This window comes from Phalacrocorax aristotelis, chromosome 7, assembly GCF_949628215.1.
Source record: "Phalacrocorax aristotelis chromosome 7, bGulAri2.1, whole genome shotgun sequence".
In the NCBI taxonomy this organism is placed as follows: domain Eukaryota; kingdom Metazoa; phylum Chordata; class Aves; order Suliformes; family Phalacrocoracidae; genus Phalacrocorax; species Phalacrocorax aristotelis.
The window spans coordinates 32045418-32069397 of NC_134282.1; the positions used below are offsets into that span (position 1 = coordinate 32045418).

A 23980-nucleotide genomic window follows, 5' to 3' on the forward strand; every position below is an offset into this window, starting at 1 on the left:
ATGGATCCAGCTATGCTAGAAGAGCTTTTCCACAAGCTCTGCCTTGGGTGGAGACTAACATTTTTGAAACAATTTTTCTGTCCAAAAGTGGCACAGTGTTTCCTTCAGAACTCTGTTCCTACCTGCTTGTACTCAGCTATTCTAAGGTGAAACAAAGAAATGATGTCTGAAGGTAGTATCTTATTTAGCAGTTTGAACTTCTGTTTTGCAGAAGGTTTTCCTGTAACAGAAGATGGGAGGTTTTCCTTCAGGAAAGGAAGGACCATGTGGGTAACACATTCCTGCCAATCTCTTGACATGTGTTTGACTCTCAGCATCCATCACTTACTAGTTTGGTGCTATTGCAGGAGAGAATGTCTATCTCTTGGCTTTTTAATCAGTCCTTCTGCTGGGTCCTGTGCTAATGCTAGAGCAGCTTTGATGGCAGCACAAAGCATTACTGCTATCAAGCCGCCCTCCCAGTACTACCAGCATGAGTGTTTGTGGGGCCAAGCTGCACCCACAGCCTTGCAAGCAGGTCTTGGCGCAGCTGGGGGATGGCATGTAGGGTTGTGCTGCCAGAAATGCTGCCCAGATTGTCCCACTGCGGTCTGGTGTGCAGAAGCTGGCCAGCTTCAGCTGCCTGAGCATCATCTCACTCCTGAGCACCCAAAGCAGGGGCTGCTACCCTTGTGTCCAATACTGTTGTCTGCTTTATCTGGCTAAATTGGACCAGTCTGATCTGTCATCTAAGACCCAAACACCGTTGGCTCAACAACAAATATGGCCTATATGTGCCAGTGTTGCCTGATGTTGCTGTGCTATCCTAGCTAGAATGACTCCTGATCACTGCATAGAGACATGAGTTGCAGCTGACCTGTAATTGAAGCTGTTACATTCCCTCTGCATTATCATCACAGCAGTTTCACTCTATTTTGCAGCTGGTCAGCACACCATAAGCTTAAAGTATCATTAAACTCATGCTATAGATTTTTGGTGTGTGGATGAGGAGGAAGTAGGGAGCCGGTAAGAGCTCTGCCTCCAGCCAACAGTTTCCGATGGAGATGAGCTAATGAAGGGCAGGGGCTACCTGGGACTTGGTGCGACCAAATCAAAATGTGTCTCTGGACAGCAGAGGAGCAATTCAGCAGAAGTCTTCTATTATTGCTGATTTCTTAGCATTTTTCACGTGCCAAGAAGTAGCCTCTTCCTTGGCAGTGCTTCTACTGTTAAATTTGCATGCTGCTGAGCACTGTCTTGCAACCAAGAGTTCTGTTGTTGATCTTTCTTAAGCTTCCTGTTGATTATACCTGTAATGTAATTAACATGTATAACTTGTTCTCAAAGGAAAAAATGCAATCACAGAACATACCCTTGGTCACCTCGCCTTATCTGTTTAAAACACAGAAGCCAAAACTTGCTACTTAATTCCCCTTCAGCAGGCAGAGCTGACCCAATGCAGGAACTCCACAGCCAAGGAAAACTGAACAGGAAATAATTTACCTTTGGTATTAACCAGTAGAACCCAGCTGGCCATCACAAGTGTGATCTGGCTTTGCACTGACAGGCAAAACTCACCCATGTGGTGACTTGTAGTGTAGCAGGAGCAGGAGGCCACACCTTTCTTGCTAGATCCATCACACAGGAGCCATGATCCCAGCTGTGAAGGCTGCTGATAGCGCCTGACTGGCTGAACAGCATGGAGCCCATGTGCAGAGTGACGCAGACCTTCAACCGGAGAAGCTGAGCTTGGAGGTGGAAAAGCAGCCTGGGAAGCAGGTTCCCAATGAGGCTGTATTTTAATTACACAAGAACTTTTTGGGCAAATTCCACTGCCTTCAGGCTGCTGTAACCCCTCACTTAACCCTCAAGAAGTTAAAAAAACCTGCAGTGCCGCAGCTTCTCATGCCTTTTAGCAAAAACACAGGGGCCACTGAATGCACAAAGAAACCCAGAAAGCAAAGCAGGAATAATTATGTGAAACTAAACCTTCTGATATTTTCTTCCACCCTTGTCCTTGTATTGCAGGTGTGCGGGGAAAAGGTAGATAATTAAGCTAGAACCTAAGCTATAATTTTTTGGGGTGGTTTAAAATAACTCTTCTAAAATTATATACTGTTTTGATTCTTCTCATAAGGTGTTGTCTTATGTACCAGCTGCCATCATCACTGGAAGAAGGGATTGTTGGGCAAAGGATATATTGGTATAAAATCCAATGGTAATGTGGAGATTTGAGTGCAGTCTTTTCCCTTGAGCCCTAGAAATATGATTTCAGTCTCCTGAAACTTGCCAAAAAAGCAGTTTATTGTGTTGCGCTTTATTCTTCTGTCTTTGTCAAGAATTGAAACAATTTCCCTTGACTGTAGTTTACTCACTACACCTAAAGACTGCCTGTGAATGCGAGTTTCTGGGTAAATTTCCTAGTTTTTGAAAGTCCTCCTGTAGCTTAGCCTTTCCAGGACTGATTTTCCTCCCAATCTTTTTTTTTATTTTGTTTTTATTAATACTAGTGTGAATGTCCTCATGATACCTTCTCTGAAACTGCTTCTTTCTTTCTGTACATGAAGAATTGTTCAATAGTCATGCCATGATATTAGGAAACCAGCTTGTACAACTCAAGGATAATGAAATGCCACCCCGTTTTAATAACACAACGATCGTGAAAATTGTTTTTCTGCAACTGTAGTAAAAATCAAATCGTTTGGATTTTTACCAGCAGCAAGAACAAATATGTTCTTCCTTCTGTCCTTCACATGTCTGTTTTTCTTCTGTTCCTTTTCCCGTACCTTTTTTTTGTAGATTCAAATACTACCAAGCTATTCAAAACACAGCAGGGATTCAGTACATCCTGCATATCCTGAGAAGAGGCACAAAATATGCTAGGTTTCTGGAGTGAAGCTGGAGTCTTGGACTCTGTGTGGAAGCCACACTTTACTTGCAGACTCATTGGAGATGAGTGTAGCTCAGTCTACTCATGGCTTCTACACAACTGTTGTAGCATTGTGTGCCAAGTGTCATCTCTTCCCATTAAAAGCTCGGCTTGCTCTGTGGTCATCAGGGGCGGTGGTGTTGATCCAACTTGTGACATTCTCCCTTGATTTATTTCCAAGTACCTCTTGGGTTTAGAGAGTGTTTGAGCTGTGCCTTTTCCATGTCCAAGGGCAGGGTAAGTGCCTTGCTCTGCCTCTCCTCCCTCTTGGCAGCAGCTTTGCACCCTTCTTGCCTGCTGACGGGCTTAAGCCACAGCTACTCCTGCTGGGCAGCGACGCAAGAGCATTTAGCATTTGCTAGAAGGGGAATGATTCATTACCCAACTGAAGCAGGGAAAAGATGTTGTGAAAAGCTGGCAGTGAAGAGCCAAGTGTCTGGCAGCAGTTGGAGCAAACAGAGCAGGAGGATGTTCAGGGGGAGCGTGAATAAGAGGAGCTCATAATGATGCTGTAAAAGGGCTGCTGAGATGCCATCTGGAATAGGTTGAGTAGTTATGGAGAAAATACCTAGAATATATGGGGCTGGGAGCAGAGAAAGCCAGCACAATGGCCAGTCGAGGTTTGAGGTGGTGGCTACTCCAGCAGCACTCTCTGCTGCTTTCCTTGCTGGGCTTTGGGCAAGCAAGAGGAGCAGCTGGGATTCATTCTTGCGAAGCTCTGCTGAGTGCCCCTTTTTCCAGAGGAGCCAAAGCCAATGGTGATCCAGCTATCTCCCAGGCAGCATCATGGGGAAGCAGTCAGGAGGCGGTGGGATGCTGCCAGATGCTCTGGACAGGTCCGGCTGCCCTTCACCTGTTCGGATGAGTGAGAGAGAACTAAAGGTAAATCGTGGTCTCTGAAACTAGAGTATCAGAGCTCAGGAGAGGAAGGAAATTATCCAGGAGCTTTACAGCCATAAGGTGAACTGAAAACACTCATGATTCCCGAGCATGTTGGTCACCTCTGATCTCCATCAGAGCAGTGGGAAGGGAGCTGCTGCAGTACCTACCCATCCTCTGACTGCAGTCGCCGCTGAGTCACAGCGCTGCTCTAGCCCCACTTCTGTCCGTTGATGTTTTTGTGCGTGTGTTGGATCAGCTTACTATTTTTAGGTTGTTTGCCTAATCTGATGCCATTTCAAGGTTTCTAAAGTCTTGGAGTGATTGGCAAGATTATGGTGGACCCTGTGCCATCACCCTCTTTTCTACTTGCGAAGCAGTTGCAAGCGAGTTGGTGCTAGAGTCAGAAAATACATTTTCTGCTGTCTTCCTTTGCATCTCAACTGCTGGGTGTTTTCTTTTAACAAATGAGAAAATGTTCTCAATGACCCAAAATCTCTGTCCTTCCCCAAAATCCTCAAGTTATGGTTGAAGGTGAAGGCCTAAACTGAAAAGCTTTTGCAGTCCTGCTTTGAAATCAGACATCTCTGAAATGTATGCAGTCAAATATTTGAAAGACTTTTACCTAACTTTATTCCAAGTAACAAGCCTATCTTAACTTCTCCCCCTCTTCCTATTTTTGAGGCAGATTATTCAGAAACCTGAAGGTCAGAACGAGCCTTTGTAATTTCAGCTCATAGACATAACCCATTAACCAACATATTTGGGTAGATTTAAACCCACTGTCACAGTGCATGTTTTAAGAGGTTAAAAGATGAGATCTTGGCCCAGTCCACACTGATAGCGAAGCTTCTGTTTCAGACAGGATTTTATTCTGATTTGAAAATTAAGAGAAGGGTAGATCCTCATTAGTGTAATCAGCTTAAATGGGTTGACTACTCTAGAGCAATTTGTTTAATTTGTTTGGAACATGTTTAATTTTAGCTATAGATGTTCAGCTCTTGCACGGTTGCTATTTATGCTGTTTATCATGTAATTTGTGTTCTGTGATTTGTAAAAATAAACTTTCTGCTCTGAATGAGAATTTTGTGACAATCTACGTTCCATTCATCGGTGCTGCTTTAAAATCACACAGAACTTTTTGTGCACTAATGCTGCCGTCATGTGTCTGCATTCATTTCTGTGAAGAATAGTTCTTGCTGCTCACATAGTGTGTTTTTGCAATGAGCATCAGCCATTCGTTTGATGTTCAATTGCTCCCCCCTCCTTCTGTCTTTGGGTATCTAATTTGGGGTTCCTCAAGAGTGTCTTCGCTCTGCAATAGAGCTCAGCCTTGAATCCTGCATGGAGGGAGATTATTAAATTCTTCTGTAACTCCTCTTACTAAAATTGAAGATGTCACCTTCTCTTTATTTGGCTACACCACATCTAAGGGCAGTGGAAACCAATTTCCCATGGGAGCAAAAAAAATCAGTGAATCAGAAGCTACTAGGATCGTTCACTTTTCACAAGTTGCGGTTGTCTCCTGGCAATTTGATGTACGGAGACTTGGCTTTTGCACCTCTACTGATGTAGGTGCCACTTGCTACCTAATCTCCTCTTGGGTGTATTTTGGGCTGCTCGCTGTTGCACGAGGTTTATTCATGGCTTCTCATGATGCTCATATACAGAGCATCAGTACATATTCTCTGGCACAGCAGACAATTTCTACTTTCTGTGCCTTCCATGTGGGGCAGATGCTGCAAAATCTGATTTCCCTTGGGCATAACCTTTGATTGGCATCTTTCTGCCAGTCACCATTTCATAACTGGTCCTGGAAATGGCTTTGGACTGTCTGTATGACTTGTACATCTGATGCCTGGTCTAACATGGCTTGTTGGAGTATGCTGGATGTCAGATGAGTTATTAGGGCTGTTAGCCATGCTTTAAAGCATGTGGCAGCAAGACAGCACTACTTGAATCAATCAGGATGCTTGATCTTGAGATGGAAATTTGCTGAAAGGTGTAGTTCCCTGGTGTTAATCCTGATCAAATGGAGCTCTCTTCAAGAGCAGTCATTCTGTTTGTTACTGTTCCCATTTTTGCCTTCAGGCTCAAGCAAACACTAAGCTTTTTTTGGGGTTCATCCACCTTATTCCTCAGCCATGTGAACACAGGGAGGCGGTGGAATGGGTGGGGGTGGAGTGAGGATGGGACAGTCCCTTTTGGTGGCAGCCCGCAGGAGCAGTTAGAGTTTTAGTATTTTGGGAAACCCGAGGCCAGAGTCGTGTGGCTGCACAGGAGTGCAGTGGAAGAAAAGTCTGAGTTTTCAGCTTTGATGTATGCATTTGCTCTCATTCCAGTCACAATGCTTTAATCTCCAAAATGCTATGCTAGGTTTTTGCTGTGCTCAGCTTGAATTTTTTCCAAGACATCGCACTGCTGAAATAGCAGAATTTGCCTGTGGATTCCAGTGTAGTGGTCAGCTTGTGTTTATTGGGGTGATAAACTTTCCACAAGAGCAAGGGTGGAGTGGGGTCTTTTATGTACAGTCAAGCCAAATCACTCAGCAGCAAGAATAAAGCCATTAAGCAAATTCAGATGATTTCTGCTTGCAGCAGCCTCTGCTGTAATAGGCTGCTTTTTCTCCAAAGGAGAACCTGCACGTGTCGTGCCTGGATTTTCTTGCCCTAACATGTTGGTCGTGTTTAACGCCATGGAGAAATTCCTTGTTTAGATGTTATTTTGTACATTAATTGGGTTAAACTGATCATGATTTGTATTTCAAGTGTTGACTTGTACCTTTGAATCCTCAAGAGGAGGCTTCCGCTTTGCCCTCTGCTTTTCATTCTGCACTCTGTGAATCCAGAACTGCTCATCTAGGACAGACTTTCACAGCACCGTGGCTTGCTTTGACCTTTTCAGTCCTCGGCTGACACAATTGCTTACCATTAAAAACCTCAAGTTCGACTGCCCGGACAAAAGATAATTTTTCCTCAATCAATCTCTTCTGTTGGCAACATCCTTCTTAAGTATTTACAGATTTACTGGTGATATTTGTAGAGTTCCTGTGATTCATCACGGCAATGGACTCAGTGGGACCAGGGCACAGTACTTGTTGCTGAAATAGAACCAAGCTACGTCCTGAATTATGCAGATGGGCTGTGATTAAATAAAATTTTATGCACATTTTCTTAGGCTGCTCTTTTTTACTGTTCATAAGCAGAATGGGTCTAGAGATGCCTGTATCTCAAGTTTGGCGAGAAGCACCCTGAAATCACCTTTCCTCTTTTGCCTGCTTGGATCCTGCAGGCATCAAGCCTTAATATTTGCATCAAGCTTACAACTCCTCTTTTGAGCTTCACCCCAACGTCAAGTTCAACCATCAACCCAACAGTACCATGCCTCCTAAATGATGATGCTAAGTGTTGGCTTGTGTTTGAGTGAGCTACGGGTGTGTTATCCTTTATCCCCCATAACTTTATTTCAATAACCAGTATGGAGCTGAGGAGCCCTGGCTTGGTCTGAGAGGCTCTGAAGGGCTTGTCAGCGATGCTTCTTTGGGTCTAGGATGTGTGAGTGATGCAGCCTGGGTCTGAAAACTAGATATTTGTTACAGCATTTTTATTCTAGCAAAGTCAAGAGGTAAGCCTTGACTGCAGAGCTGGCAGCATTACAGCTCAGAGAAAAATCGAACCCTAAAAATATGCTTGAAATTAATAGTGTCTTCCATAGGCTGGCACTTAGGATGCTTTTTTAAATGTTCTTCGCTACAGCTTCACCTTGCAGGAGCTCCTACCTAGAGCAGAGCCTTCCTGAGGTTTATAGCTGAGAGTGGTACTCTAAGCTCATTGGGTACTCTTGGCTCATAAGGCTTTGAGTGGGTAAAGCTAACTCCAAGCGTTAGGACCCTAGAAAGCACTAAACAGTTGTGTTGCTTCCTTTCCTACCTGAAATCCCCATCTTTTGAGTCTTCCTGCTCTTTATCTTCCTGGTTCATATGTCCAGTAGGAAATGAATTTTAATTGCAATGCTCTCTCTTTACCAAGTGAGGCTGTAAATTTACTCCTTTCCCCTTGCTCTGGGAATGGGACTCTTCGTCTTCCTTAAGAGCCTTTCTGCAGTTTTATTCTCCCATATACCTTAATTAGCACACTCCTAATCCAAGCGGTTTCCTTCCTGATTTGCACTTTTCAGTACTGTCATCCTGCTGCAGAAATTGTGCTAGAACTACTCACTGTATATATACGTCTTGAATTTATAATGGTCTCAGTTTTAAACTTTCCATAGAATATTATGTTATTCTCTTCTATTATTCTCTACTATTACTCTTTAAAAAGTAGAGATGATGATCTTGATATAAGAGGTAACATAGGTAAGTCCTCATCGGATTTTACTGAAAACTCAGCGGCTCACCATGAGTTACTTCAAGAGCTATTGCAGTTTTTCAAGCCTTCAGCACTAAGCTGATGGCATTAAATTATCGTTCATGTTGGTTTGGGGATATTTGAAAATGTTTTGGAGCTGCCTGGATCAGATCCCATCATTGTTCGGCTTTCTGAATTGCTTCTGCATTAAAATGTCCTGTTTTCTTAGGGGACTTAATTGCTGTTAATGCTTCCTAAAACATGAATCTCTCTTAGGAGCAGTAGCCTCCCAAGACCAGGTTGGGTAAATCACAGAACCACAGAATCACAGGTTGGAAGGGACCTCAGGGATCATCTAGTCCAACCTTTCTAGGAAGAGCACAGTCTAGACAAGATGGCCCAGCACCCTGTCCAGACAACTTTTGAAGGTGTCCAACGTGGCCAAGCCAACCACTCCCCTGGGGAGATTATTCCAATGGTTGACTGTCCTCAGTGTGAAGAATTTTCCTCTGGTGTCCAATCAGAATCTCCCCAAGAGTAACTTGTGTCCATTCCCCCTTGCCCTCTCCATGTGACTCTGTGTAAAAATGGAGTCTCCATCTTCTTTGTAGCTACCCCTTAAGTACTAGTACATGGTGATATTTTACATAGGACGTAGAACTCCAGTTAGACTGGGAATTCCTGAAATACTCTGTAATATGTCATTAATGCGTCCTGATGACTGATACCTAACATGATTCCCCAAGCATGTGAGTTAATGAGATTAAAACCATTCTATGGTAATCTTTGTCAAGCTGCATTTTGTTCTTTTTGAGTAATACATGGCAGCATAAGTTTGTAATATTTAAGCTTTAGTAATCTCACTGCCGCATTCATTGTGTTGTTGGCAAATTGATGAGTGCCATTGGGCAGATCAACAAGGCTTTCCTAAATCTGTAGCAGGACTTAAACTTATGTTGCTAACACACTCCACCCTTAGTGTTTCCCTATTTTACTGCCTCGACCTGTGCTGGGCTAGGCTGCCTGAGCATGCCACAGAGCAGATACAAATGTATGCAGTTACACATGCAATTTAATTCTGGTGTCTGACAATTAGTGAGGTTCCTTTGCCACCTTTAGTATTGATGTCTTGTGTAAATACAGGTGTGTATATGCACTTACTTAAAACATGCCGTAAAACTTACAATCATTGTCCTTTGAGGACCCATGCTATATTATTTATGGACTTCTGTGTGACTTCGTGAAAACAGACCATGTATATAGTAGTGCTCCCCATACTGGGCCTTTACACTCAATAGCAGGACATCATACCTTCGAGTATTCAAGCAAAGGTGTTGTTTTGACATAGGACAAAACCCCATATTTCAAAACAAAAACACTTCCAGTGCATTTTGGAACTGCTTATGAGATGTAGACTGGAAATATATATTTTTAAGAAGTGTTACACAGCTAGATACTGATGCTGGGACGCCAAGCACCTGTGCTAGATGCTGATTAGAAAAATTTGCAGTGAGCCCTGTGCTGAATTCCCCCCTGTATGGGCTGGTCTGATTTTTCTTTTTGACTAGAAGGTAATTCAAGGAGCTCAGTGCAGCTCAGCGAGTGTTCAAGCACCGAGGCTGGTTTTTTCCTTTTTCTTCTGGTGTCTTTCAGAAAGCTAATGCACACAAGAAGCTACTGTCAGCTGAGTACAAATATTGTGTACTCTTGCTGAGAAATCTGTTGCTGAGCTGTTAGGTGGGAAGGGTAGGCTCTGACTCCTACCAGTTGGGTGTCGAGGGTTTTGTGTGCTACTTACGGCAAAATGGTTTGCACATATGCTTTATGACTATGATTGCTTATTTTTACATGGCGATGGGTCAAAATTTGTATCTTTGCTATTTTGTAAAGGAAAACTTTTTTTTTCCTTTCTTGTGAGAATAATAACAGTAAACTTTGTGTAAGGTTGTGCTGAAAAACAGCAGCTATGTATTATCTTGCTTGAAAAACCAGCCCTTTTTTGGACATGCCTCATTTTCTGCAAGGGCTATCATCTCCCTAACTGCTCAGATGAGTGCCGGCCCATTTTGGAGTTGTAGTCTGCCTGGTGTTTACTGCAACGTAGGGAACTCCATGTCCTGTTCCGTAAGTCCAAGCATTTAAGCTGCCAAAGCTAGATGCTTTCATGTGGTTGTGTTATTGCTTTGAAATCCATTTGTCTGTTCAAGGCGGTAGCTGAGCAAAGCCTGCACTGATTTGGCCTTCAGTTTATTCACAGCACATGCTGAAACTTATTTGCTTGCTGGGCAGGACCAAACAGAAAGGACGCTCGAGAGGTAAAAATAAAGGCTCTGCCCAGGAAAAGATTTACAGTCAGGAGGAAAGGTATTAACATTGTCCCATTGACTGATTTCAATTCTTTTCATATTCTTCCAGCTGAAGGGCTTCCCCAGGTGTATTACTTCGGACCATGTGGAAAGTACAACGCCATGGTACTAGAGCTGCTTGGTCCTAGCTTGGAAGACTTATTTGACCTCTGTGATAGGACATTCACTTTGAAGACGGTATTAATGATAGCCATCCAACTGGTGAGTAACAGTGGGCAGGGGTCTGCCCAGCAGCCTTCAGGAAGCCGACTCGTGTTTATGTCAGTCTTGGGTTAGCTGAAGGATGGGATTGATACAGAGCGAGATTCAGGTATATTTGTTGGTTAAAGAGAGAATCTCCTTCCACTGTAGAATAACAGAATGGTTTGGGTTGTCAGGGACCTTTAAAGATCCAGTCCAATCCCCCTGCCATGGCCAGGGTCATCTTTCATAGAACCATAGAATGTCCTGAGTTGGAAGGGACCCGCAAGGATCATCAAGTCCACCTCCTTTCCCTGCACAGGACAACCCCAAAATTCACACCATGTCTCTTAGGGTGTTGTCCAAATGCTTCTTGAATATCATCAGGCTTGAATATTCCTGGGGAACCTGTTCCAGTGCTCCACCACCCTCTGGGTGAAGAACCTTTTCCTAAAGTCCAACCTAAGCCTCCCCTGGCACATCTTCCTGCCGTTCCCTCAGGCCCTGTCATTGGTCACCAGACAGAAGAGATCAGCACCTTTTCCTCCTCCTCCTCCCCTTGTGAGAAAGCTGTAGACCCCAGTGAGGTCTCCTCTCAGCCTCCTCTTTTCCAGGCTGAACAAACCAAGGGACTTCAGCCGCTCCTCGTACGGTTTCTCCTCTAAACCCTTCACCAACTTTGTGGCCCTCCTCTGGACACTCTCTAGCAGCTTTATATCCTTAACATACTGTGGCGCCCAAAACCGCACACAGTACTTGAGGTGAGGCTGAACCAGCGCAGAGTAGAGTGGGACAATCACCTCCCTCGACCGGCTGCAATGCAGGGCTTGACGCACCCCAGGATGCAGTGGGCCCTCTTGGCTGCCAAGGGGCACTGCTGGCTCATGGTCAACTTGCCATCAACCAGAATCCCCAGGTCACTCTCCGGGGAGCTGCTCTCCAGCTGCCCATTCCCCAGTGTGTATGTATATCCAGGGTTCCTGTGCCTCAGGTGTAAAATCCAGCCCTTGCCCTTGCAAAACTTCATACAGTTGGTATCTCACTCGATCTGATCTTTCACTAGATCAGGTTGCTCAAAGCCCTGTCCAACCTGACCTTGAACACTTCCAGTCACAGGGCATCCACAACTTCTCTGGGCAATCTCTTCAAGTGTCTTATCACCCTCATCATGAAGAATTTCTTCCTTATGTCCAACCTTAACCTGTCCTCTTTCAGCTTAAAAGCATTGCCCCTTGTCCTGTCCCTACAGGTCTTGGTAAAAAGTCTCTCTCTGTTTTTCTTATAAAAGAAAGCTGCTCAGGTTTGAGAAAAACTTCTTCTTGTGAAGGGAAGGTTAAATTATGCTTATGAGTAAACTTGCTCCTTGCGTAGCAGAACCAGTGAAGCTAGATTCCTATGGACCTGCGTCCTGTGTCCCCTACATGCCCCTGGCCCAGTGTCTACCCCAGCTCCCTCCCTGTTTCAACATCCCCCAGAACATCTCATTTCTTACTTGTTCCCTGGGACACAGGGAGCACAGCACACTCCCACAGTCCTGCCAGTTTTACTGGTTTGGTGCTACCAGGCCACTCATAGACTGAAACCTCTCAGAATGATGGGAGCTGGGCTATCCTTAGCCAAAATACCAGCATTCAAGGTCTCTGCCTTGGTCAAATTTGGTCAAAATTGGCCACTGGGTTTAAATGACTAACAGCTGGAAAATAATAGATCTATGGGCAGCATCACAGAGCCCCTAATTTGCCTCAAAAGGAAAGGAAACCAAGCTGAAAGTGGTAGCTTGGATTTGTATTTACGTTAAAAGTGGACAATGTGAAAACAAAATGTACTAAACTTGGTGAGTGAACTTCCGTGACTCAGTAGGGCCAAGCAGTTATGATTTTAGTTTGGCTTTCTGTTTTTCAACCTGTGGTCTGCAGATACCCAGGTGACACAGCAGAGGTGGGATTTTGTATTCATGTTAACATATTTGTGAATAGAATTGTTGAAGGAAAGAGAAGATGGTAATGGAGCGAGGGACACAATCCTTTCTAAATAAACTGAAGTTTGCCACAGCAGAATCTGGAAATTTGAGGTCACAGATACAGAAGTTTGAACAGTGCCTGCCTGGTATTGGGTTCATGAAGTCGTCCTCCTAAGGCTGAGCGATCTAGCTCTGTTGGGTTTAAGTGTTCTTTCATCAGTGGAACTCAAGATTGTCACAGCATTGTCTGTCTGCCTTTCGCCAAGCCCTAGGGCTGCAGATTAGCTCTGTACTTGGAAGATCTTCACTGGCATCATCTGCTGATCTTGTGACCTCAACCGACCTGCCAACTCATCTGGACACTGGTACCAGTTTGAAAAACCAGATGCTTAGGGTGATTCGGGGGGACACCAAAATCAGTCACAAATAGAGGGGTTGATGTTCTCCAGACATCAGTGCTGCTCCTTCTTCCATGGGGAGATGTTTTAGGACCTTTCCAGTCTTCTCAGGAAGATTACATGAGTTACCTACTTGGAGCATATGCACTTAAGGAGGCAGATTTAGCGTCTTCAGTTGTGCCCCATCTCCTTCCCTGGGGGGTTTCCTGGGAGAAGGGCTTACCTGGCCCTCAGAGATGTATTTTCTGAAGGGGCTGGCACATAGTGCTCAACTGGAATGAAAACCCTTTGCTCCAGCCACAAGACTTTGGGGGAAATTGTTTTGGATTTATCTTAGATTGTACGCTAAATCATTGCAGTCACTTGTTATGCTCCAGTGTGAGAGGCACATCAGCGAAGGCAAGTTGGACTGTCAAATTCAGTGGATTCACCCCCATAAATTATGTTTTGCTCTTGCTTTTGACCAGCCAAGCCTGCTTAAGCTGCTGTAATTCCAACCGCAGGCCTGAGGAGACAGACAACTTCACTGCCAGAATCCAGTGGGTTGCACGAGCAGTGTTTCTCTCCTGATATGCTTGACGTGCCTGTTAACAAAGCCTAATATCCAGGGAGACTTCCAGAAATGTGAATGGTCTGGTACCACCCAGACAGCAGAGAGGAGCACCCTGCCCTGATATAGGGCGCAAGGGACAACTTGGCACATTGCAGAAAACTGCTACTCTGGTCCAGTTCTCACCAAAATGTCATCAAATTTTATTTTTTTAAGCCCAGAAGACCACCCAAAGGTAAAGCAGTACTACTTGTCTGGAAGGCCCCTCTGCAGCATGGAGCTCAGGGAGCTCCCAGGAGGTGACCCTGATGCTGGGAGTCACCTTTGCGTTGCCTCTCCTGCTTTGGGTATGATCCTCTCTGGAGGGGAAGGAAGGAAATGTCTGCCATAGATGTCTTGGCAGCTGGAGAAGCAAGGCTGACAGCCAGGGTGCCCTGAGCTAGTGGGATGTTAAGTGTCCACCCATTTGTCCCCTAGATCTTTCTCCCCTCACTCGCATGTAATGATCTCCATGTCTTTAGGAGCATCCAGTCCCTTCTCTGCTCTTTGTGTGGTTCTTTGCCCATGACTGCTGAGGCTCAGCCTGACAGCAGCCAGCTGCTGCTTTCAAGGTCCTGTTTAGCTACCTTCACCCCCCTTTTCCTCCTTAAGCCTGACTCCTGCTGCAGCACATCTCTGACACATCTACATGTGTGCTGCATGCTAAGGCAGGAACTTTGGATGTTGTGCGGTGGCATTTGATCTGCTTTTTTTTGTGTCCAGTTGTCAATTTTTAACCAGAGGCATCCCTGAAAGATGTTTTTTAATAAGCATCCATGCTTACTTAGCTTGACAGGTAGCAGCATCTCAGGACTGGGGTGGATCCTTTCACTCTACAGATGTTAGAAGAAAGAAAAGCCCTTTAGGAGAAACAAATATATCATCATTGTTTTAAGGAGTGTCACTTGTGATTATGGGAGAATCTAAATGCGGTTTTACATCAAGAAGACTGTCCTAGCTGAGGGAGATAGAGACTGGACAATAATGAGTCTTCAAGGAGAGCCTGCTTTGGAATCTTTTCAGATGAGATGACAGAGTAGGAAGGTCTGCTTTGGCAGGGGGATGAGCCATGCAGCCCTCAGGTTTGTCACTAGGCTCACATGGTCTTCTGGTGAGCGTGCATTTTGTTCAGAGCTGTGGCAGCAGCTTATCAAGCACAGCTTGAGTCAAATCAGAAATGCTCTTGGTCTAATGCACCATTTCATACCTCTTGGTGAAAACCTGCATTGAAGGAGTCGTCTGTTTTCCTTCTCCAGTGGAAGTTTTCCAGCTCCGTTACTGCTGTAACTCATGTGTCTCTGGTGCTTCATGTTGCTCTGCCAAAGGCATCAAACTGGAACAGCTTCCTTCATCCTCTGCGTGCAGCTGAATAGATCAAGTTATTGACATTCCTGAACGAAGCAAAGCTTGGCAATTAAAAACATGTTCACCGACATAGGTCCCTAAAGCCCATAAATCAGAAGTCATCTCAGGGCTTTGCGGAGCTGACTTGTTGTTGGGGCTGGGGGAGAATGTTTTGTATTCTGACTTCAATTTTCCATTCTTGGCCAGGTCCAACATGTGCAATGCTCATTGACAACTCAGTTTTGTCAGGAGTAAATTTTATTTTCACCCTTGCTTTAAGTGCTTTCTGTCAGAGATGAGGCCTGTTGTGCCAGGCGCTGTGCAAATACTTCTGGCTGTGATCTGGACCAAGTCATGGTCAAGTTTTTTACTTGCGACCATCAAAATCATCCTGCATAGGAGACACCAAAAGAGTCTTTAACCAGGAAAAATTTTTAATCTCTGCTGATCTTATCTATATTTAAGCAGGTGATGTGTGGAAGAAGGGCTCCGATTTATCAGGAGGGCCTAGAGGTGGGATTGCCAGCAAGATCGGATCTTCAAGACTTGCCTTTTTGGGAAAAGAGGGTTTGTTACACTCGCTTCCTTGACAGGAGAAAGGAAAATAAAAGCATGGGTTTCTTTGGCATCTGATTAAATGTCACAAATATCCTCCTATTTCTCAGCTGCAGCACAGGGGTCCTGCTGTTTGCCAGGGGATGCTTTCCTTCCCAGGGGTTTCTCCAACGTCTGAAATGGAGATTTGTGGCTCCAAAGGTGGACTAAGCATGCTGTGGCCATGGAAATCCTGCTTTAATCCACAAGCAGAGTCTCTCATCTACCCCTACCATTACTGTGCCCTATGATAAAATGCCATAGTCTGTCCTTATTACCGTTAAAATCACAGAACAGATGTTAACACTGCTTTGCAGTCACTGTTTTTCCAGTATAAAAGCAATTCCAAGAGTTAGTCCCAGCTCCTTGCAGTGGTTTCTCTGTCCGTAGAATTATCACACAGACATTAGAGCCTGTAGTTCAAACGCAAAAGGAGTGGGCACCGTGTCTTTGCATCCAGTGTATGTCTGGAGTGGGAACTCCACTCCTCCTCCTCTTCAGCTCTGCAATGGGTCTGAGTCAGGCCGAGGTCGCGCTGCACCAGCACTGCTCATTTCTTCTCGGACAGCAAGCCTGGAAGGGCAATGCAGTGCAGATAGTCACTGCCTCCTCCTCACTAGCAGCCACAAGCAGATTGTGTGTCTTGTCAGGGTGAATAAAGCATGGAGGCTACTCCAGAAAACATCTTTCTGACTTGGAGAGTGTCTTTCAGCCATCGGTGGCTGCACACAGCTTTCTGGCAGCACATCATGAAGCATCTAGGCAGGTGGAAGTAAAAAAAAAAGGAATATGAAAGACCTGACAGCATCTCTGTGTGTGCAGTGGAAGCAAAAGAAGCAGGTAAACCTTCAAGTACTGCTGGAGTCTATTGGTTCAGCTGATGTCTCAGCTGTCCAGGTTGTTGTCCTGGCCAATGTGAATTGCTGTGAGGTTTTAAGGAACAAAAAAACCATGCTTTTTTCAGGTTGTGTAATTGCTGTTGGCCATTTCCACAACTGAGCTTCTTTAGTAGTAGAGACAAATCAAATGAGCCAGTCAGGCTCTGTTTGGAAGCTCATTATGTATGGGGAGGTGAGGAAATGCTTTGTTCTAGTTTTAAGGGTTGCATCTTAATTTGAATTGCCTCCAGACATACCTTTTTGTCTTCCAATCTGCTGCCGTGTCCTGTAGGTGATTCAAAGTGTGAAGAATGGCTGAAGTGCAGAGCATCTGGTCTGTCCTTCATCATCCTATAATTGATTAGAAATAATGGCTGTTCGTTGTGAAACCCATTTTCTTAGCACATTGAGATAAATCACTACTTAGAGGGGAGGGGAACGGTAACACGTGCTGTTACCGTCTCTGAAGAGCCTTTGAGCAAGTCCTATTTTTTAAGACTGATTCACCTGTAGTCAATTTTTTCCTGTTTCCTGCCCTCCCTGTGCAGCGTTTTTTACTTTATAAGGAGCACTGCCCCCTCCTGCCTGTTACTTCTTTCCAAGTGGTGGAAATGCAGCAGGTTTTCCTTAAAAATAAGGTATCTAATGAACCTTGGGGAGCAGGATGGGGTGATCACATGTGTGTGGAGCTTTCAGCCAGGTGCGGATCCAAGATCTGTAAAGAAAAAGAGAGATCTGGGTTTGCCAGCTGAGGATGTGTCTGGATTCAGAGGGAGAAACCAAAGAGCATTTGGGGTCTATCAGCCCAATGGCCCTCGTGGTTGAGGTGAGCGGGTCAGTTGGAGGGGCCAACGTGGGCTTACTGCTGCCTGGGCAGCTGATCAGCTGGCTTGGTGATCTGGAGCCCCGTGCAGGAGGTCCTGCCAGTATTGACCCTGTGCAGAACTGCTCAGGAACCAGTGATTCCTCACAGGGAGCTCCCTGGGGGGTATGACCAGCTGGTGGCTCTCATCTTCATTGAATCTGATCGCATCATGCTGTGAGGTCCACTGCAACAGTGCGGCAGTGACCTCTGCGGACTGACGCTCGTTAGTGCAAAATTTGTAGTGTGCGAGAGCTTTGCAGTGGTTTTGTAGTGTCACAGGCCTGCAGATGGGCAGACAGCCTTTCCAAAGAAGCGTCTTGCTTAACAAAGCCACCATGTGTGCAGGGCAGCCATGAACCTAGACAGCCATAAGTGGAAATTCATGTTTTCGTTTAAAACCTAAAAAAGAAATTAAAGGGTAACAAATTAAATGAAGTTGTGAATTATTTCCAATTGGAATCATCAAGTTAGGAACCCAAAGGAGAACTGCTTGCTGGCCTATTTGAACTTCATCTGCCATATATTTAGTTTCAAAAGCAATATTAATAATGAGCATCTGAATAAGGTGCGTTGTTAGAAGGGAAATGACCCTGCATCACGTTGGAAGCGGGGTTCCTGCCCTTTCACTTTCCCTTCTCAGTCACACTGCCAGAACAAAGTTAGTCAAAAGCTGAAAAATATTCCAGCTGTTTCCAGTTGACAACTGCTGAGATTAATTATTAATTTTCATTAGCTTTGACAATCATGAGGCTTCCGCCTGCCGAAAAATCCCCCTCCATGAAGAATCTGGAGTGTCTCAGACAACATATGGGTCGAGGGAGGAAGGTAGTGAGACACAGAGCAACAAGGGAAGGCTGTGGGCAAGGGAAGATCTCCTGGTAACCAGTTTAGTATGTTTAAAATCAGTACAAAAAGGCTGCTACGATTCCCTGTGGCATCCTTCCAAGAGCTGTGTCCCATTGGTAATGTTTCAGAAACAGACATTGCAGTTTCTGTTGGGATAAACTCAGGGAGCACAACACGGTAGCCAGGGAAAGGAGGGGATGACAAATTCCTCTTCCTACTCTGCTTCAGAGGATGTGACCGGGCTCCGATTGTAACTTTTGCCTTGGTTCACTCCCTCTATTTTTGCTTTTCTTGTAGAGTAACTGAAATCTGAGATAGTACCGAGCAGAGACTCAGTGATGGGCTGACAAAACCTTTCTGCCTCGTTATCCGGGAGAGCGCGGTAGCTGGTCTGGTCACAAATAACTTTTGCCTGGTCATTTTGCAGATATCTCGAATGGAGTACGTGCATTCGAAGAACCTCATCTACCGAGATGTCAAGCCAGAAAACTTCCTTATTGGCCGGCAAGGCAATAAGAAAGAGCATGTCATTCACATCATAGACTTTGGATTGGCGAAGGAGTACATTGACCCAGAAACCAAAAAACACATACCTTACAGGGAACACAAGAGCTTAACTGGAACGGCGAGATACATGTCTATCAACACTCATCTTGGCAAAGGTCTGTGTGGTTGGTGGGAGCTTGCCATGCTGAGTCTTGCAGGCCTCCGATGGTAGCTTGGCTTATGACTCTCTCGCACCCTTTGAGCTTGAGTAAACCACTCGATGCCATGGTGCTGTTTACAGTTGTGAGGCTTTTGGGTTTTTCTCCCCTTTTGAGGAATTGAGATAGCTGAAATGTTGGAAGCCTTGTAATTATAATTTTTATTAGGAACTAAATAACTAGTAGCAGCCCTGCACTGATAAAAGGCAAGTAGGCAGGTAGTAATTGCCATTCTAAATGGTGACCAAACAGATTTTTATAGCACAGCTCTGTACCAGTACCTTCCAGTTTCAGGTGTTAGAGCTGAGTGTTCCCTGACCTAATAATTGGTTGGAGAAAATGAATGATTTAACTGGTTTTAAACCTGGCTTTCGTCTCCTCTCCTCACTGCCTTCTTTCATACCAGAAAATTACATTTCTGTGGCTGAAAGGCAAAAAACCTTGTTAAATGTTTATATTCACTTAAACTCATAAGAGCAGTAAGACAATGGAATATTATTTGAGTAGCCTCCCAGTTATGAGATCAAGGCGTTGCTGGCTTTCACGTCTCCTCGAGAGCTTGCTCTTTTCGGGGATTAAGGAGGGATGAGCCCAACTTCTAATTTTGGAAAACCTGGTGAAGAGTCAGGAAGGGATGGAGGAGCTGCAGTGGGAACACTCTTGGGAACTGCTGGTGCCGGGGATGTGCTCTGCAGGTGGGTGTGCTTGCATTTGAAGTACACCACGTGCCTTCTTTAGGACCCTTTTCCGTGCAGGTTTTGCAGTTCATTCTGTGGCTTGTGCAGGGGAAGAGTCAGTTCTGGGGGGGTGTATCTGAGGTGGGGAAGGGTGGCTACCAGCTGTGCAGGGCCTTCTCTGCCCAGAGGGGTTTCATGGGGCTGATGCTTTGCTGGTGAGGCCAGCCCAGGTGGAGTCGGTTTCAGGACTGAACAAAATAAAGAAGTCTGATAGCATTTTTTTTTTGAAAGATGAGTGCACTCAACCATTTTCCTGAGAAATTAATCTGCATCATTGCACTAAAATAACCATGACATCCTCTTTTTTCCTATTTACATCTGCATCAAGGAAACCTGCAGGAACTGTCATCTCAGTTCCCTTCTGCTGAGCATTCTCACCCCCAGCATCTTTTGAGGGTTAAATTTACTGCTGCTTTTCAAGGAGAGCCATGCTGGGCAAAGCACAGCCTTTTTTTCCTCTTGCAGATGATGCAGCATCAGGGACAGCTCACGTGTAGTTTTTCAGGGTGTGTGGGCTCTATGACTAGATCTGCTTCAGATTGCGGCTTCAGAGAATGTTATCTGCCTGACAGTGGAGATTTGGAGGAGAAGAGGTTCCATCAAATTGGTCTGCAAGCTCAGTGAACCCAAGTCTGCACGATGCAGCCTGGCACAGTGGCAGTCCCATGCTGTTGTCCTCCAGATTTGTTGTTCTGCCTTGTATCATCCCTTGGGTTTTTTAAATACATTTTGGTGGATTATTTTAAGGATGCTTTTTCCTTTGGCTTGAGGCCCCTTCTTCCCCCCCCCCCATTTATAATCATAACATCTGCATGGCAACAGCAGCAAGCGTTTCAGAAGGAAAAGCAGTGCTAGAAGGAGCAATTTTTTATCTGCTCTGATGTGATGGGCTGCAGAAACAATTCGGAAAGGGTTGGCACTGTGCAACATAGTTGTTCCCTGTAACTGGTTGCAAGCGTCCCCTGCCTCTTCCTGTGTAGTTCAGAGGAAATAACGTAATCCAGCACTGCATCACAGTCACACCATTGGTGCTGGCAGTCCAGAGGAGAACTGGGGAACTGCTTTATTCCTCTGCAATTAATATCTTCACCCCTTATCCATTCTACCTAAGGCTGCTCAGTATGTCTTACAGGTCCTGTGTTATCTCATGCCTTCTAGCTGATCTTTTCTTTATGTATTTTATGAGTTTCTGTAACAGGTTCTAGGTATTTTTGCACAAGGTCCGAGCTTCAGACAGCGAGTGAACTTCCCTGGGATAAATTTATCTCAGAAATTCTGATAGATCTCAGATCTGTTTTCGCAGCTGCAGCAATAATCTATCATCTCTTCTGTTCTAGAGCAAAGTCGTCGAGACGACTTGGAAGCCCTTGGCCATATGTTTATGTATTTCCTCCGAGGCAGTCTGCCCTGGCAAGGATTGAAGGTAGGTTTGAGTTTTAGGTTTTGCCCTTTGGAACTTTGTCTGGTCTCTGCCCAAATGAGAATCTGGTGGGGAAATATTTGCAAAATCCAGTCAGAAAGGCTGTCCTGTCCTTTGAGTCCTTGATATCTAATGACAAGGCATTAGCTTTACCTACAGGAAAGATTTTTAGATAGATATATGTTGCCTACCACTTGTTACCATTAGCTTGGCTGAATTGTACAACTCTGTAGAGAAGATTCAGCAGGGGCCAATGAGCGACTGAGACAGGGACTGTTGAGCTGTTGGAGCAGCTTTGCTGTATCATGAAGCTGCCCCGAGCTGGAGTGCAACTGAGACACAGTGGTTGTTTATGAAATTCCCACTATGGCACACAATCCCCTAGCTGCATCTGCAAAACGTGTTTATGGCGGGAGCAGTTTGATGGTTTTAGACATACAGATGGACTTTAGCTTGAAAAACACTTTTTCTGGCAGAAGCATTGAGTTTGGCTTCCCTCCAAAGACACCGGGCAGTCAGTGCTTAGAAGTTTATGAAACGTCATGTACAATGTGGAGGGCTGCAAGCAATTGAGTTACAGCAACTGCAGCTAACATCCGTCAGCTGAATTAACTAGTAGTAAGTTATTTGCTGACTTGGAAGCTGTTGGTAGTTTCATCCTCCCTTCTCCCTCACTTTCCTGATGATTAAGCTACAGTGTTCAACTTTAGAATTGCAGTGAGTGAAGGGATTGAATGTGATCAGGTTAGGAGGAGGTTTATTAATGAAGACAATAACTCCTGTTAGACCTGTTAATACTGTTGGAAAAAGGACATAAGCTTTTGGGCTTGCAAGCTGCTCAGCAGAGTGCTGCTATGGTCAGTGGCAGCGGCTTGCATGATAGATCTTGTTAAGCTGCTTTGTCACTATCTGTCCAGGGTTTATTTCAGCTTAGCCATATCAGACATGTGCCAGAAACATTGACAACTCATAAAAGCAAAGAAGGATTTTCAAGCATGAAAGTGATTCTGAAAGAAATCAGAATCTCTCCAACTTCAAGTTCACACCTCTGTAATTGTGTGTTATTCCATTACATGTGTTTTTTGTTGCTTAGTTGTACTCATCTGCTTTAAATTAATCCTGTAAATTGTTCAAAAATAATTCCAGGTTTAGACAAGATGCTACAAAATTTCCTCAGTTCAATGCTGAACTTAATAAGATTAGTTGGCTGCTTCTTGAAATCCTATATTATTTGAGTTCCAGAACAAGCACAGACTCTTCAGCTTCATCTAGAATATGGCATCTTCACTCTGCTAGGTTTCCTCAGCTTACACTTGGTCTGTTGACAGAGCTAAAATCTTGAGAGAACATCTTATGGTGCTAATTGTGCTGCTGGCAAGTCTAATTGACAAATTTTGAAATTGAGGCAATAAAACCTGTTCTTAGAGTGCTGACTGGAGCAGAGTTCTCTGCTTCAAGAGGGATTTAGGTGGGGAATCTGACTGAAAATTATTTCATTTTCTTGATGACCAGCTGTTTAATCAGCGCTGCCTAAGTGATAGACATTTTGGGGGTGAAAGGGGTGGTGGTATGGGAGTAGCATGGGATTTGGGAGAAGTGTGACTGATGTAAACTAGTTATCTATGTGGTGGCATTCTATTATACACAGTAAAAACCCAGCATGCCCAAATTGCCATTGCAATTTATCTACTTTTACAGTCGTTTATTAAGGTGTTGAGGTTGCCAATGGCTCTCTCTAAGCCTAGGACTGATGTGCAGGCATAGTATATGCAGCTTTATTTTCTTGTCCCATGAAAGCTTCCCTATACAGTCCTCAGGACTGGGCTGGTAAGAAATTAGCCTTGTAAGACACTGAGAAGTGTCCTTCCTTAAAAGTACTGAAAGTGTTTTGAATGTGTCCTCAGTCATTCTTTGCCAATAGCATGTAAAATGTATAGCGAGAATTACAACAGGGTAAGAGAGTGTTCCTGCTAGTGTAGTCTAGGATGCAGTTCACTTAAAAGTAACATCTTGTGATACCACCCAGAATCAGTATTAAATACCTTGTTTTTCTTCCCATACAGCATGTCGTTTATCACATGGTTCAACTCTTTCTCCACAACTGTTTTGTCTTTGTGCGCTACAGGCTGACACCTTAAAAGAGAGGTATCAGAAGATTGGGGACACAAAGAGAAACACTCCAGTTGAAGTTCTCTGTGAGAACTTTCCAGGTAAAGCCCTGATGGGACCATATGAGCACAGTTGGAGGTCAACATACCTTGTTAAATATGATGATTATGAGCTCCTCTGGCAGAAAGTATTTGGATGGTGTGTATTCATTTAGTTGTTTCTCAAGCTGGCAGACAAGTGGAGCTGCTGCTATAAATTGGCGGGGCCTGAGGGCTTGTGGCTGTTGCTTAAAATGAGCATAACTCTTCTCATCAAGGAGGCTGGACGATGCTCAAGTGCCACATGTTCCTGCTTTGCTTCTCGGCTTCCTTCCAAAAGAGGGCCTCCTTATTTCCCCTCTCTCAAGTGACGTGTTGGATCTACTGAGTAAATTCTGTTCCAAATGGAAGGTTTCACAGGTGTTAAAACTGCAGGTGGCCAACATAGAAGACGGGATGGTGTGCCTGTCCTTGAATTCCACCTTCTGACAGCAGTTTTAAGGAGAGTATTACTAAAGATGTGCTTCTAGACAAGCCCAACACCCTTTCTCCAGTTAAACAGAAGTCCACCTTGGAGCTAGGAAAGCAGAGTACAGAGTTGAAGTCCCCCCCAGGTACCCTGCGGCCTTCACAGAGTGGGTTTTTTGGTGTGGTTTTTGAAATCCTGGCACCAGGGAGAGAACCCAGGTCCCCACGATCAGCCCCATTCCTGTAGAAGCTGTTGTGTCACATGGCTCTTTCCCAGTGTGATGAGCAACAAGCCTAGAAGGAGATCATTGTTCACTCAAGTCATGCTCGTTCTGCAGATGTATTTGTATC

General features: G+C 44.7%; 1 protein-coding gene across 3 annotated transcripts in view; it reads left to right on the plus strand.

Annotated features, from left to right (window-relative positions):
- CSNK1G1 (casein kinase 1 gamma 1) overlaps nt 1–23980 on the plus strand; it is a 63564-nt gene that overhangs the window by 22726 nt on the left and 16858 nt on the right. For all 3 annotated transcript variants that reach the window (XM_075099740.1, XM_075099741.1, XM_075099742.1), the window contains exons 4-7: nt 10549–10700; nt 18581–18815; nt 20932–21017; nt 23140–23224. In XM_075099740.1, the coding sequence (XP_074955841.1) occupies nt 10549–10700; nt 18581–18815; nt 20932–21017; nt 23140–23224 (558 nt within the window). The remainder of the gene's footprint in view (nt 1–10548; nt 10701–18580; nt 18816–20931; nt 21018–23139; nt 23225–23980) is intronic.